Below are 14,151 nucleotides of genomic sequence, written 5' to 3' on the forward strand. Positions count from 1 at the left end.
CTCAATAGGTGGTTTGACCTCCCCCTATCTTGGATGGGTAGAATAAGTTTAATCAAAATGAATGTTTTACCCAGAATATTATATCCCATACAAATGTTGCCTCTCAGGATCAACAGAAAAACATTCTCAGAGATTGAGGGATATCTTTCTAAATTTATATGGCATGGGAAGAAATCTAGACTAAAGATACAGATTTTACAACTACCTTCAGATGAGGGGGGGCAGGCACTTCCAAACCTTTTATATTATTACTGGGTTTGCCATGCACAAATAATCTCAGGGTGGTTACATTCCTTTCTATACCAAGGTGAGCCACCGGTAGATACTTGGTGCTGTGACCCTCTTTCGCCTTTTAGTCTTATCTATTGATCTGGCTGACCTTCCTCTTGGTGTCAGAAATAATTTCATTTTGATGCCTACACTTAAGGTTTGGCATAATATTGCTGCCCACGTCGGAAGAAGAGGTTTTTCTAGTGCACTACAACCTCTAATTAGGAATAAAGCTTTCCCCCCAGGTATTGGCATTAGTATATTTGATGATTGGCATTCTAAAAATATAAGATTTATTTGCGACCTGTTTGAAAGGGGTAGTTTTATGGCCTTTAATCAAGTTCAAATTAAATATAATTTACCACAGAAACACTTCTTTGGGTTCCTACAAGTAAGGCACTTTGTAAATTCCCTTAAATTTCCAGCCAATCAAGCAATTTTGAATCCTATTGAAAGCTTTCTTCTTAAATTTAATGAGGAAATAATCACAAAAAAGAAATTTATCTCTCTTTGTTATGGGAAATTATTGTCTTTGAATTTTGTAACCACTGATAAGGCCAGGGTTCGGTGGGAAACCGACCTCGAAGTTCAGCTTAGTGCAGAAGCATGGTCCAAAACTTTTAGATCTGCCAAAAAATTGTTTTCCTGTAACAGACTCCAGGAAAGCCATTACAGAATCTTACATAGACTGCAGCATACTCCAGAGTTTCTAAATAAAATTCATCCTCAGATTTCTCCTCCTTGTGTAAAGTGCAATACGGATGTGGGGACCTACTACCATTGCATATGGCAATGTCCTTTAATTACTAGATTTTGGAAAAATATTGCTATAGAGCTTCGCTCAATCTTTCTCCAGGCGATCCCACTGAACCCTGTGCTGTTCGTTCCGGGTCTATCTATAGAAGGGCTTTTGTTAGGTAAACTTTTACATTTAGCGAGGCGATGTGTACTGTTTCAATGGATTCAGAGACAGCCCCCCACTGTTACACAATGGTACAGAGAAATGTTCAAGGTGCTGCCAATGGAGCGCCTTAGTGCCATCATAAAGGGCAATTGTAATGCATTCTGTAGGATATGGCAGCCTTTGCTTGATCACCTACCTCGTGACCTTGCTGTGCTATTACATAAAGGGGGATCACATTTTGTTTTTAAACACAATAATTAATGTCTGTATTTCCTTTTTTTCTCTCCCCTTTTTTTCTTTTTTATTTCCCTTGACTTCAAATGTGAAACGCTGTACATATTTTGACCCAGACATGTATATCTGTAACTCATGTACCTGTATTTGTTTTTTTCCTTCTCTTTTTCTTATTTGTATTTGGCTGTGCTGATTTGTTGCTGTTTGTGTTGTTCCAAAAATCAATAAATCATTGTTTAAAAAAAAAAAAAAAATCTGAATGAATTGCAGGTTTTCACAAATGACAATACTGTGACAGTAACTCTCCTTCTGTGGTCAACATTAGAGCTTTAACAAACAAAAGATCATAACAACAAGAAAGTAAATCAAGGAAGAATTCACAAGACAGAATAAAACGAGTGAAATTAAAAAGGTTCTTTTTGTGCTTATAACATATAAAAACAGTAAAATTAAAAATGCAATGACCTCATATTACAGAAACAAAAGTCTAGATAGTGACTCTAAAAACGACTGACCAAGAGCAGTCACAGGTATCACAGCTGGTTTATTTAATGTTTTCTTTGGTGTGTAGGGAGACGTTGACATGTGAAGTTTAAAGCATTCTTTATTTTGCAGTGGATTGTTAATGGACTAGACTGATTCTTATATAGCACTTTTCTACTCTCCCAGAGTACTCAAAGCTCTCTATACAACATGCCACATTCACCCAATCACACAGGCACTTTCTTCTAAACCGAGCGCTTACGAACTACATTCACACACAATTATACTCCAATGAATGCATTAGTATGTTGCCCAAGGATACTTGACACAAAGACTGGAGGAGGAGCCAGGGATCGAACCACTAACCTTCCGATCAGTAGGTGACCTACCTACCTCCTGAGCTACAGCCACCCCCAGTGGATGACTTTTCAGCTGGTGGAATACATTTATGGGACTGCTACCTTTTGTGGCAATAGTTTTATGGCATGTTTTATGGCAAATTACTTTTGTTCGGCATCCTCCTTGATAAATCACAAAACAAAACAATGAACTACATGCACATAGCTTAATATTCCCATGGCAATTTATAGTTTATGGTTACGATAAAGCCATTTTAATCAAACCAAAACTCACAATACATAAAGTATATTTAATACATTGCCCACCCCTAGTTCTGCACAAACTTTCCTTTTTAATAAAGCATTCAGTAGAGCATTAGATCTTGAACAGTTTTCTTGGTTATGCCCCTGGTTCATAGTCTGTGCTATGTCCTGTTTAATTTTTGTTTAATCAGGACACTCTTCTGTCTTTCCTTCTCTAATCTGGCCTAAGAAAAGAGCTTTCCTTCCCTGAGCCTGGTCAGGCCAGAGGTTTTTACACATTAAAAGGTAGTTTTTATTTTGCTCCATACCGCAAGTGCTTGCTCATAGGGGATCACTGAGTTTTAATTTACAATCCTTTAGTTTACTTACCATAAACTATTACAAAAGATGACTACTGGACTTAGTCATTTTCAGCCATATAACAAAGCTGCAGATGGACAAGAAACAATACCACACTATAACTGTGTATAAGCCTGGCAACAAAATAGCAAAAGTTGGAAAGCTAAACCTTACCACAAAAAAGTCTTACCGCGGCTGAGTCCATCAGGGCCTCTGAGTATCCGGCACTCCTCTATCTGTCCATATGGCGAAAACATCAGTCGGATATCATTCTCGTTACACTTCTTGGAGATCATTCCAATAAACAGTTTTCTGTCCTCCACTGCTGTATTAAACAAAGGACAACATTAAACTTATGTGTATTATATCAAGAAATAGGGTGCTCTGCAACATTCAACATACATACAAGTATGTTTATTAGCAGGTACTTATGCAAAATCCTTACCATTGTTTTTCTCACTGTCAGCTGGCTTCATTTGGATTGGATGGTGCATCTGAGCAAGACAGTAAAGATATATATCATTTCCTAAAATACACAACATGTAGAGATACAGGAACAAATACGTTGGTTTCATGTGCCAAGCTGTGAAAAATTAATATTGTGTGCTTGTTAGAGATGTTTGGATCCCATTTGACTACAGATATTCTCAGTATCCTCGCTTTGCTAAGCCAGCACTGCATTATCTTGCTCTTTTTAAGTATATCTGTACCAAGTTTTCTCTACAGTAGGGGGCACTGTCGCTACACTACTTCTTACAGAAGAACAGAAAATAGAATAAATAGACCAGGATTGTTTTAAAATAAGGAAGTGCATGTTTATGCTGCATTTTTATGTTAAAAGAGCTGTCTTCTACTGTTAGGTCTAATTGTTGAATGTTGCCATTGTGTTTCTTAAATTTGTACAGTCTTAGTTCAAGCAGTATTATCAAAGCCATTCCTTTGATCCTGAGCACCTCTAACCACTTTGTGTTGGGGGAGGTTTTATTGTAGATACATCCTATCTGAAAGAGAGCCTATTCCAGTGGTGTCCACCCTTGAAGGAAATGTCATAGAGATAGTTCATGAATATAAATACGTTGGTGTCTGGATAGATGACTCCTTTACCTTTAAACCACATATAGAGAGACTTGTAAAGAAACTGAGGCTGAAACTTCGTTTTTTTTTCCGTAATAAACAGTGCTTTTCTTTTGCAGTAAAAAAACGTCTTGTCACTGCAACCTTTTTATCTGTGTTAGATTATGGTGACATTCTGTATATGAACGCTTCTTCTTCATGTCTTCTAATGTTGGACACGATGTATCATGCTTCCTTGAGGTTTATCACCAACTGTAGATATCTGACCCATCATTGTGACTTGTACTTAAGAGTAAAATGGCCTTCTTTGGCCATTAGAAGACAGGGGCATTGGTACACTTTTATTTACAAAGCTATGCTTGGATTGTTGCCTCCTTATATTTGTACTTTGGTCACAAGGACAAATAGTGGTTCTTACTCCTTGCGTTCAAATGATCAGCTGCTGCTGTCTGTTCCCCTTGTCCGCACAGAGTTGGGTAAGAAAGCCTTTGTCCACTCTGCGCCTTTTTCGTGGAACCTGTTACAGAAAGACTGAAACTGACTGAACTGTTGTCTTTAAATGTTTTTAAACTAAACTCAAAGGCCTACAGACTGCCTCAATAATGTGTAATTGTTTTGTGTAATTTTAACTTTGTTTGTTTGTATGTATTTGTTTGAAATGTGCTGCCTCTTGGCCAGGACTCCCTTGAAAAAGAGGTTTTTAATCTCAATGGGACATTCCTGGTTAAATAAAGGTTAAATAAAAGAATAAAAAAAAGATCTGTTTCTTGTGTTGTAAGCTTCCTGCTTTTACGACCCTTTTGGTCAGCAGGAGGTCACACAAACGCACCCCCCAAAACACACACACACACACACACACACACACACACACACACACACACACACACACATTCCTACTTACATATAAAAGTTCACACATATACATACAATGCCTTAGAACCATGTGGGCGTTGCTTTGCTGTGTTTTGTGTGAACTGTCTCTCAATAAAAGGCAGCGAGAGGAGGCCGGATTTGGGGTCATTTTGGTGCTGGACACAGATGAGGCCTCCCTTGCGCAAGTAATCGATCGAACACTGTTGCCTTGTTTTTCTTTCATGGGAATAAGTCCTGGATACAGCGGGGTCTGAGTTAAGACCCAACATCTACTTTTTAAAGTTTTCATTAATTTAAAAAAAACAAAACAAAACTGAGTAACACTTTTACTTTTGATCAAGCATTGACATATTTCTTTGATTATTTTTGAAATACTGCATTTTAAGTGGAAAGTCTTTCTGCAACATCACATGAAGGGGGGATTGTACACCTCAGAAGGTCAATGGCAGGGTGCAGTTGGTCCATTAGTGGAACCTCGGTTAGAGGAGGGACAATGCAGTTTTCGTCTTGGTCGCGGAACACTGGACTAGCTCTTTATCCTGTAAGATATTTGAGGGTGAGGGTGGGAGTTTGCCCAACCACTCTACATATGCTTTGTGGACTTTGAGGAGGCATTTGACCACATCCCTCAGAATGTCACGTGACGTGTGCTTTAGGAATATGGACTAGCTCTTATGGTTCCTGTGGAACGGTTCCAAGAGCTTGATCCGTATTGCCTCATTTCCAGTGGGTGTTGGACTCCACCATGGCTGTCCTTTGTCACAGACTGTTGTTCATCATTTTTATGGACAGAATTTATAGGGGTAAACAGGTGGCGATAGGCTTCCATTTTGATGGTCTGTGGATCTGATCTCTGCTTTATGCAGATTATGTGGTTGTATTAGGTTCAACAGGTGGTGGCCCTCCAACAAGCACTGGAGCGGTTCCCAGTTGAGTGTGAAGTGGCGGGAATAAGAATCCGCACTTCAAAATCAAAGGCCATGGTCCTCAGCAGCAAAAGAGTGAAGTCTGAGTCAGGGATGAGTTGCTGCCCCAAGTGGAGGAGTTTAGGCATCTCTGGGTTGTCTTTACAAGTGAGAGGAGAGTGAGAGATTGAGAGATTGAGAAATGGACCTGGGGAAGCATCTGCATTTATACAGACGCTGTACCGGTCTGTCGTGGTAAAGAGGGAGCCGAGTGTAAAAGGGAAGCTCTCGATTTACGAGTCAGTCTATTTCCCCACCCTCATCTACTGTCACGAGCTTTGGGTAGAGCCCAAAAGAGGGAGATGCAATTTCCGCTGTTGTGCAAATACAACAGCGGAAATTAGTTCAGTCATTCGAGAGGGGCTCAGAGTAAAACCACTATTCCTCTAGATCACAAAAATCAGTTAAGGTTGTTGGGGCATCTGATTAGGATACCCCCTGAGCATCTCCTGGGTGAGGTGTATGAGGGCATGTCCCACTGGGAGGAGGCCCCGTAGCAGACCGACCCAAACCCTAGCCCTATTTTAATATCAAGAAAACTAGTTAAGATTTGACAGTGAATAGCTATTTATGTACTTAGCTCTTTTAAACCCTCCTTTTATTCTTTCTCAGCCATTTGTTAGTGAATTTGTAGAAGTTTAATATTTTCATAGTTCATTGAAAAAAAGTATGATTATAAGGATCGGGATTAAAAACTGAACAAATCCTGACAAACAGGGGGAGACAGTTTTTTTCCTCAACTGATATTTTTTTTCTCTTCCTTAGTCTATTTGCCATTTAATTCCTCTTATCTGCAGTTTTACTTTTATATTTTTATATTTTTTCACTATTATTGGGAACAGAACATCACACCAGCTGTCATGCAAAGAATCTGGAGGGTAAATGCCTAGTGCAGCTCTGTGGACAACTGCTGAAAAAAAAATAGAGACATAACAAAAATCAATAGCCTTTGATGTCTCAAAATGAGTGATTTAATTTCCTTTCAGACAGACAAAATATGCTTAATCTCTATCCACTTTTCTGATGGACAACCAAAAATTGACACAAAAATTAAGTTCAAGGTTTCAATGTGAACCCCACATGTGTTGAAAGGGCAAATCAAAGACTATCACCTACCCCTGGCAGAATCTTCATGTTGTGCAGAGCATTCTGCGCTTCTAAGGCTGATTTGCGGCTATAGTAAGTTACAAAACAGCAACCTGCCAGAGATTGAAAAAAGAAATCTTACTCAGCTGATTCACATCATACGAAGATCATGTTTTTTTTCCTTTTTTGCTAATCAAAAACAAAGGACATTAACATAGCAAACCAAAAATAAAATTAATATATAGGGTAATGTTGCCACCTCTAGAAAAGGCACAGAATGTCACATAACAGAAGAAACAAAGGGCAAAATAACGCCTTGTATTACAATATGCATTAAAAATAACATAAATGACGGTGATGTAAAAAAAAATTTAAACTCCTGTACCTCACAAAGTACAAGGGAAAGAACTACTGTTAACACTTGATAAACATGCATAGGCAAGGCGTTCATAAAATTCAGCTCAAAAAAAGATAACCCTATTATGCACGCATGCATTTTGCAAATAAAAATTCTTAAACCAGTAATGTGGTCAGTGAAGAATACATGTAACATAATTTTACCTACATGTTCATAGAGCACTTTATTCTATACATGTTAAGCACTTAATCTACTCAGAGATGGAAGCCAGAGCACCCAAAGGAAACTCACCCAGGCATGGACAGAACATTCAAACTCCACAAAGAAAGGCCCCTGTTGGGTTTCCAACCAGGAATTTGAATGCTGCGAGGGGACAGTGCTAATCACTCCACCACTGTCTTGCCCATCAAACCGTTTAGAGCCACACATGATTTTAAAACAACATGAGTTGTGTTTAATTCACCAACAATTTACATTATTATTATTTATTCAAATCAGAACTAAACACAATAATACGTATATGCTGTTGATGAAATGATATTTAATCTATTCAGTTTACAAAATTAAAATGCTGCAAGAAAACAGTGAATTCTTTTTAAGAATTGTTGTGGACTGATTTATAGACAAACATGTGGGATAATACCACAGCAGCAGTTGTACTTTTCATGTTTTTATCTAACACACAGTGACCAAACACATTATAGGTTTCATAAAGTACAGAAACTTCTATATGTTAGTAGTTCTCCAAAAGCCACTTGGACTTATTTCAGTTAAGCAAAGGTTACAAATGTGTGTTGTAGTCCCCATCACTATAATGGCATACAAAGTCTGATTATTGAAAAACTTTCACGGGAGCTTCACAGAAGTAGTATAGTAATATAAGAAACTGGAAAACATCTCAGAACCAAACAGTACACCAGGGTGTCCAAACCGTTTGCAAAAATGGCCAGATATGGGGAGGAGAGGTGGGGGCTGACCATTCAGCCTGACATTCTACGAACCATTAACATTAAATGCAAATGAATTATTTAATGACATTTTTATTGCAAATGGCATACTTTTCATTTCTTCACACAGAACGGAAATAAATCTTAACTTTTTTTTTTTTTTTACCAAAATTTGGTTCTTTTGTTTTTCAATTTGTCAATTGAAAAACAAAATAAAATAATGATACACTGATCAAAAAAGACTCATTGCATATCCAAAACTATGGTTTTCATCATTCTCCAATAAAAATCAATTCACTGAGATTTTAGAATTCATTCCCCTCAAAAGACTTAACAAATAACTTGTCTGCACTAATGTGAAGGGTGGTACTGAGATCTCAATTGCATTAAATAGGCCAGGTCTGGTTCAGAGACAGTGATTTTGATGCACAAGATGTCATGCTGGTGAGAGTCTTGTCCTTATGCGGTTCTTGCTAAAGTTCATAACCAAGAATGTCTTTCACCAGTATGGTGAGCCAAACAAGCTTATCGATTTCTTAGAAATGTTCAAATCTGTGTTCAAGGAACCTGCTTTCATAAAGCTGGCGGTAAAAGTTGAAAAGCAGGAGCTGTTGGTGCCAAATGTGACACTCAACGTCACACTGCAGCTTGATGAGCTCCACCTGCAGATGGTCTGGAGCAGAAATGAGATGTCTGCTACGTTTCTCCTCATAGACCCTGTGCACGAGAAAAAACTTCCTGGTTTGAGACCGGGTGTAGGGTTGTACATTTCCAGTAGCTTTATTTTGCGGTCAATTGCTACTGCCAAGATATACTCCAAAATCATGTCCAAAACACGAAAACGGAAAGATCGCGTTAAGTTACAAAGAGCAGAAGGTGGGAACACTCACCACTGTTGTGTCATAAAAAATCTAATGATCAATTTTGACGTTTAAAGAGTTTAGATCGATCGGTTGTTTACATCACTCAACACAAGCAGAACTGCATTACAAAATCAGAAGACACATCGTCCACATTCAGAAGCACATCTCTGAATAGTGACAGTTCTTATGATTTAAACAGGCAAATGTTCAGCATTCAAACTACAGGTGAACAATAGTCAAAGCCAGATGTTTCCCCCGTTATGTCGATGTCAGCTAGTCAAGTACACACCTACACAGCATGTTAACAAACTGTGAAAAAAAGCCACACAAAAAATGAATGATTGCTGGTAAGGGTTTCTATACATTAGTATTTACGAAGGGTATGTTGTGACTTACCTTCAGAATTACAGTGGTCCCTTGCTAAAACGCGGTTCACCTTTCACCTTGCTGTTTCGCAGATTTTTAGTGCAAGTTTGCATGCTTTTTTTTTTTTTTTTAAAACATCACATTGTGTCCTGTGTCCTGATCGGCTGCAGACCATTGTCGATCTCCTCCGTGCTGTCTCTCCTGTACAGTACAGAATCGCTGCATCGATCGCTAGCAGTGTGACTCTGAAGTGCAGTACTGTATGTTTGTATGTTTTTTCCCCAACAAACACAACAATGTCGACGAAACGTTTTGCACCGTCAAAAAATAAAATTGGCTACCTGATTTCACCTATCGCTGGTTATTTTTAGAACATAACACCTGCGATAAACGAGGGACTGCTGTTTACAAATACTGAGAAATATAGAATTTGAATCCTTTCTCTGTTTTGCTCTGAGGCGCAGGGGAAAAATATCGACAGGTCTATGAACAGCATCTACATATGTAGATGCTGTTCATAGACTGGCAGATTCCATAAATGCCCAAGACATCTCGAGAAATGTAAATCGCCACTTGATTCATCCATTTGGTTGACTTGTTTTGGAAAAGCCAGCAGTAAACAAGAAGCGAATATCACACCGGAAACGAAGTGCCCTACAGGAGTTTCCCCAGCGGAAGTAGCATATGCTAAGGTGCACAGAGTCTATTTGCGCACTGATATTGGTCTGTGGAAAACTGGTGATTATTTCGTCTTGATGCATGCTCAATCATCCAGGTAAGTAAATCTCCAAAAGTTGATTCTGTTCATCTGGTGATTATTTCCTGTAGCAATGGGAAAATTGGAGTATTGGGCTGCGTTTGTCACTGCGGTCAAGTTAGCTGTCATTTGTGAGCCACAGTGAGGCCAGCCGCCTCCTATCTGCCATATAAATTTTCTTGCGCTTTTACAGCAGCGCAGATTCTCCTTCATTCCTGATCGCAAGCATAAGCTTGCGCAGACATAAAAACAAACATTGCATTGAAAGAGCCTGATTGCATCATATTCAAAAATTCATTAAAAATCATCCTTGATAGTTGACGTGAAACTTTCAACAGATTTTTTCCTCTCCTCTGGGCCAAGTTTCATCTCAAAATGCTTTCATACTCCCAAGAAATTAAAGGACAAGTGTGCTCAAATTTAAAAACTTCAAAGGAATGTGATAAAGTCCTGTTAGAAATGTTAGAAAACTATAACATCACATACAAATTTTATTAAAATTCATCTGTTACTATAAACATGAAATTGTCAGTTGACTACTCCTCTGGGTTACCTTCTCTACACTTGTGCCAACTTTCATCACAAAATGCTGCAAGATTCCAGGGAAATTAAAGGACATTTCTTCTCAAATTCAACAAGGTTATTTTAATAAACAAAACTTTACAAAAAAATCCATCTTTGATAGCTGACATGAAATTCTCCATAAATTCCACTTCTCACACTACATGTCTGCAATGTTTCAGCTCCAACCACTGCAAATATTTCTCTTTTTCACCTTTATTGGAAAGTGTATTCAAGGCAGTCAGGCTTGGAAAACAGCCCTACGTGTCTGTTAGTTTTAAAGGGCTGGATTAACCTCATCAATTTCTTAGTTAGAGTGGGTGCAACCGCCATTGCCCCAGCAGAAACAGAACTGAAGTCTATCCCAGTTTCCTATCATCCGGCCTTGGATCTCTAGGTGTGCCAAGGAGCTAAATTGAAGAAACCGGTCATCTTGACTACATTGGATCCACAGTCTAAAAAAAGCAGCTGCCGAGGAAAATAAATAAATAAATAATCCAGCTATCCTCCATCTTCAACAGGTACAACATCCTGGACAAGCAAGAATTCCCTCCACTTGCAACGGACCTCCTCCCATGCTCTCACTCGTAACACTCAGGCTTGTTCTGCCTGGTCTGCAAATCATCTGAAGGTGAGTAGAGCAGCCCCATCTCATTAATCTTGGGCCACAGGTTCTCCCTCAGATAGGTCTACACACCCTATACATCATCTAGCATCTCCGAAAACTCTCTCTAAACCCTATCTATTCAAGGCGCCATAGTCTTGGACATTTTAGAGAACTTTCTTGGCAGACACAGGCACAAATGATATTCCAAAACAGCAGTGCATGATACTGAAATGCATGCTTCTGCATCTTTTTGACACTGTAAAAGAAGTCTGCCATAGTGTTTTTATCTCTGACCTCACTCATACCTATGGCCATGGAATGGGGCAATTAAGCAAGGTGCCCAACCTCAACACCTGGTTTTCCTCCATCTCTATTGGCTTGATTTTGTTCTTAACAGAAATGTGGATGAAATCTGGAGAGTACAGTCTATTTGGTGATTATGCCCTCCCACTTATGATTGTTTAATTCTTTCCACATAAAGTGGGCAGGGTGGAGGTTTGGCTGTAATGTTTAATAGTTTAAATGCTCACCTATTAAGCTGGTAGAACGCTGTAGCTTTCAGGTGCTGCTTTTTAAAGCATAAAACACCTCCAAAATTTTGTTTTCTAAATCGTCAATAGTATTTTTATGTAATCAAATTATTTTGGCTGGGAATTTTATCATTTATGTTGATGGTCTTACTTATTTCCTTTATCTTATTTCATTATGCCCAGGATAATGAAGTCTTTTGGTTTTAAACAGCATGTTGTTGGACCTACAGATAACCATGGACATGTTTGGGGAGGGTTTTGTTGTTGTTGTTTTTTAAAAACACCTGACTTTTAACTGATTTGTTTATTTCTGGCCATTCATGTATTTAATTAGATCATGTTTCTTCTTTTTGTTTTCCAGGTGAACAGACAAATGAGGCCACTGTAGTACACTAACGGCATTTTAGTGAAGAGAAGAGAAAAAAAAACAATGAAATGTCTGTGAAGGTTCTCAGTCATCCAGGTCATTGTAGTCTAAGGAGCGTCTGGACTTTAAGTTTCTTGAAGACATTTCACCTCTCATCTGAGAAAGAAACCATCTATGTCCACTGTGAACGACCATTTTAGAACAGAGGGGGTGGCTTACGACACCAACTGTCTGGTATCTATAATCCAGGGTTGAGATTCTTCCCAAATGCTCTTGCTCTTACAACAGAAGAAGCTTCTGGGATGAGAAGTGAAATGTCTTCAACAAACTCCAGAAAAGTCCAGACACTTTTCTTTCTACGTCCCTTAGAATCTATGGTGAAGAGAAACCCCTTCACAACAACCAACCAAATGAACAACACTCTACAGAAGAAAGTTGTATCGATATCCGAATCAACCATAAAGAGACTGCATGAAAGTAAATACAGAGGGTTCACTGAGAGGTGCAAGCCACTCATAAGCCTCAAAAATTTAAAGACTAGATTGGACTGCTAAAAAACATCTAAAAAGCCAGCACAGCCCTGAAAAACATTCCTTGGACAGATGAAACCAAGATCAACTTCTATGAGAATGATGACAAGAAAACAAGTATGAAGAAGGTGTGGAACAGCTCATGATCCAAAGTATACCACATCATCTGTAAAACACGGCAGAGACTGTGTGATGGCTTGGGCGTGTATGGCTCCAGCGGCACTTGGACACTAGTTTTTATTGATGATGTGACCAGGGCAGAAGCAGCTGAATGAATTCTGAGGTGTTCAGAGACATACTGTCTGTTCGAATCCAGTTAAATGCAAACTAATGTTTGCTAAAGTCAAACTGATTGGCCAGAAGTTTATTAACACTAGAAGTCCCAGGCTTTTCTAACCCTCTGTCAGCCAAGTGGAAGCTAACTTGGCTAGTCTGTTAGCATCAATTCATATGTAAATTGGGTCGTTACCTGAGAATTGTGGAGGGAGTGGGGTGTGTGAATGATTGCGGATTTCTAACTGCAAACTGCCTCTTTGTTTGTGTGTGGGGAGGGGGAACTGCTAAAAGCTGTGAACTTCATTTTGTGTTCGTCTTGATTCATTCTCAATCATCCAGGAAAATAAATCTCCAAAAGATTTATTGATAAAAACAGTACAAAAAAACCAAAAAATATTTCTACAAAAACAACCATTTGTACATGTACGATGACCTGGATGAATGAGAACCTTCACAGACATTTGTACACATATTTACAGATAATAATAAAAAGTGAGTGAGTACATTTCAATCACTCACAATCCTAGCACTGCCATGGTATCTGTAGTCTGCATTTACCACATGTGTATCTGTAGCAGTGAACACATCGCACAGTGGCATGATTGTTCTTGCATTTGTGTTTGACCTGACACGTGGCTCTTTTTCCAGGGCTAGGTGTGGAGGGTTGTGTCCGAAGCAACTGTTCTTTTCTTGCCTTCTTCCCAGCCATATGAGAGTTAGCCAACTCTCTTGCAAACTCCACCAGGAAGTCCACCCGTCTTTCCTGCGTCCCGTTGCATGCTTGATACAGCACATGTGCATTCAGTGCTGCCATGTCAATCATGTTATAGGACCGTGTACTCCCGCATCATCTGGTCCATCACATCCACGCCACACTTTGTGGTGTTGTAAAGGGTGACAGTGTTTGGCTTCCTTTTGGTGGTGTTATCAGTCTGAACCACGCTGTGCATGCTGCTAAGAATATAGACTGTCTTCTTCCGTTTGGCCGCATACGCCGTCAGCGTGGCAGCAGAGGTTGAAAACACCTAAGAAATAAGATAAATTGATATTTCCATAGCACTTTTACACACAATGAAACACATAAATATAGAGCCACAAAAGACCTGCAGCCTACCTGAGTGGTGAATTCATTGCGATCTTTGTATCTAGCGGATTGAGG

The 14,151-nt window shown here is 39.1% G+C and overlaps 1 protein-coding gene across 5 annotated transcripts in view; it reads right to left on the reverse strand.

Moving 5' to 3' along the window:
• The window catches only part of celf1 (cugbp, Elav-like family member 1), a 150,271-nt gene that overhangs the window by 59,772 nt on the left and 76,348 nt on the right, over positions 1 to 14,151 (reverse strand). For all 5 annotated transcript variants that reach the window (XM_039607849.1, XM_039607848.1, XM_039607851.1 and 2 more), the window contains 3 exons: positions 6,861 to 6,943; positions 3,278 to 3,326; positions 3,023 to 3,157 (listed from right to left, as the gene is read on the reverse strand). In XM_039607849.1, the coding sequence (XP_039463783.1) occupies positions 3,023 to 3,157; positions 3,278 to 3,326; positions 6,861 to 6,943 (267 nt within the window). The remainder of the gene's footprint in view (positions 1 to 3,022; positions 3,158 to 3,277; positions 3,327 to 6,860; positions 6,944 to 14,151) is intronic.

The sequence above is a fragment of the Oreochromis aureus genome, unplaced genomic scaffold (genome assembly GCF_013358895.1).
Source record: "Oreochromis aureus strain Israel breed Guangdong unplaced genomic scaffold, ZZ_aureus HiC_scaffold_60, whole genome shotgun sequence".
Classification (NCBI taxonomy): Eukaryota; Metazoa; Chordata; class Actinopteri; order Cichliformes; family Cichlidae; genus Oreochromis; species Oreochromis aureus.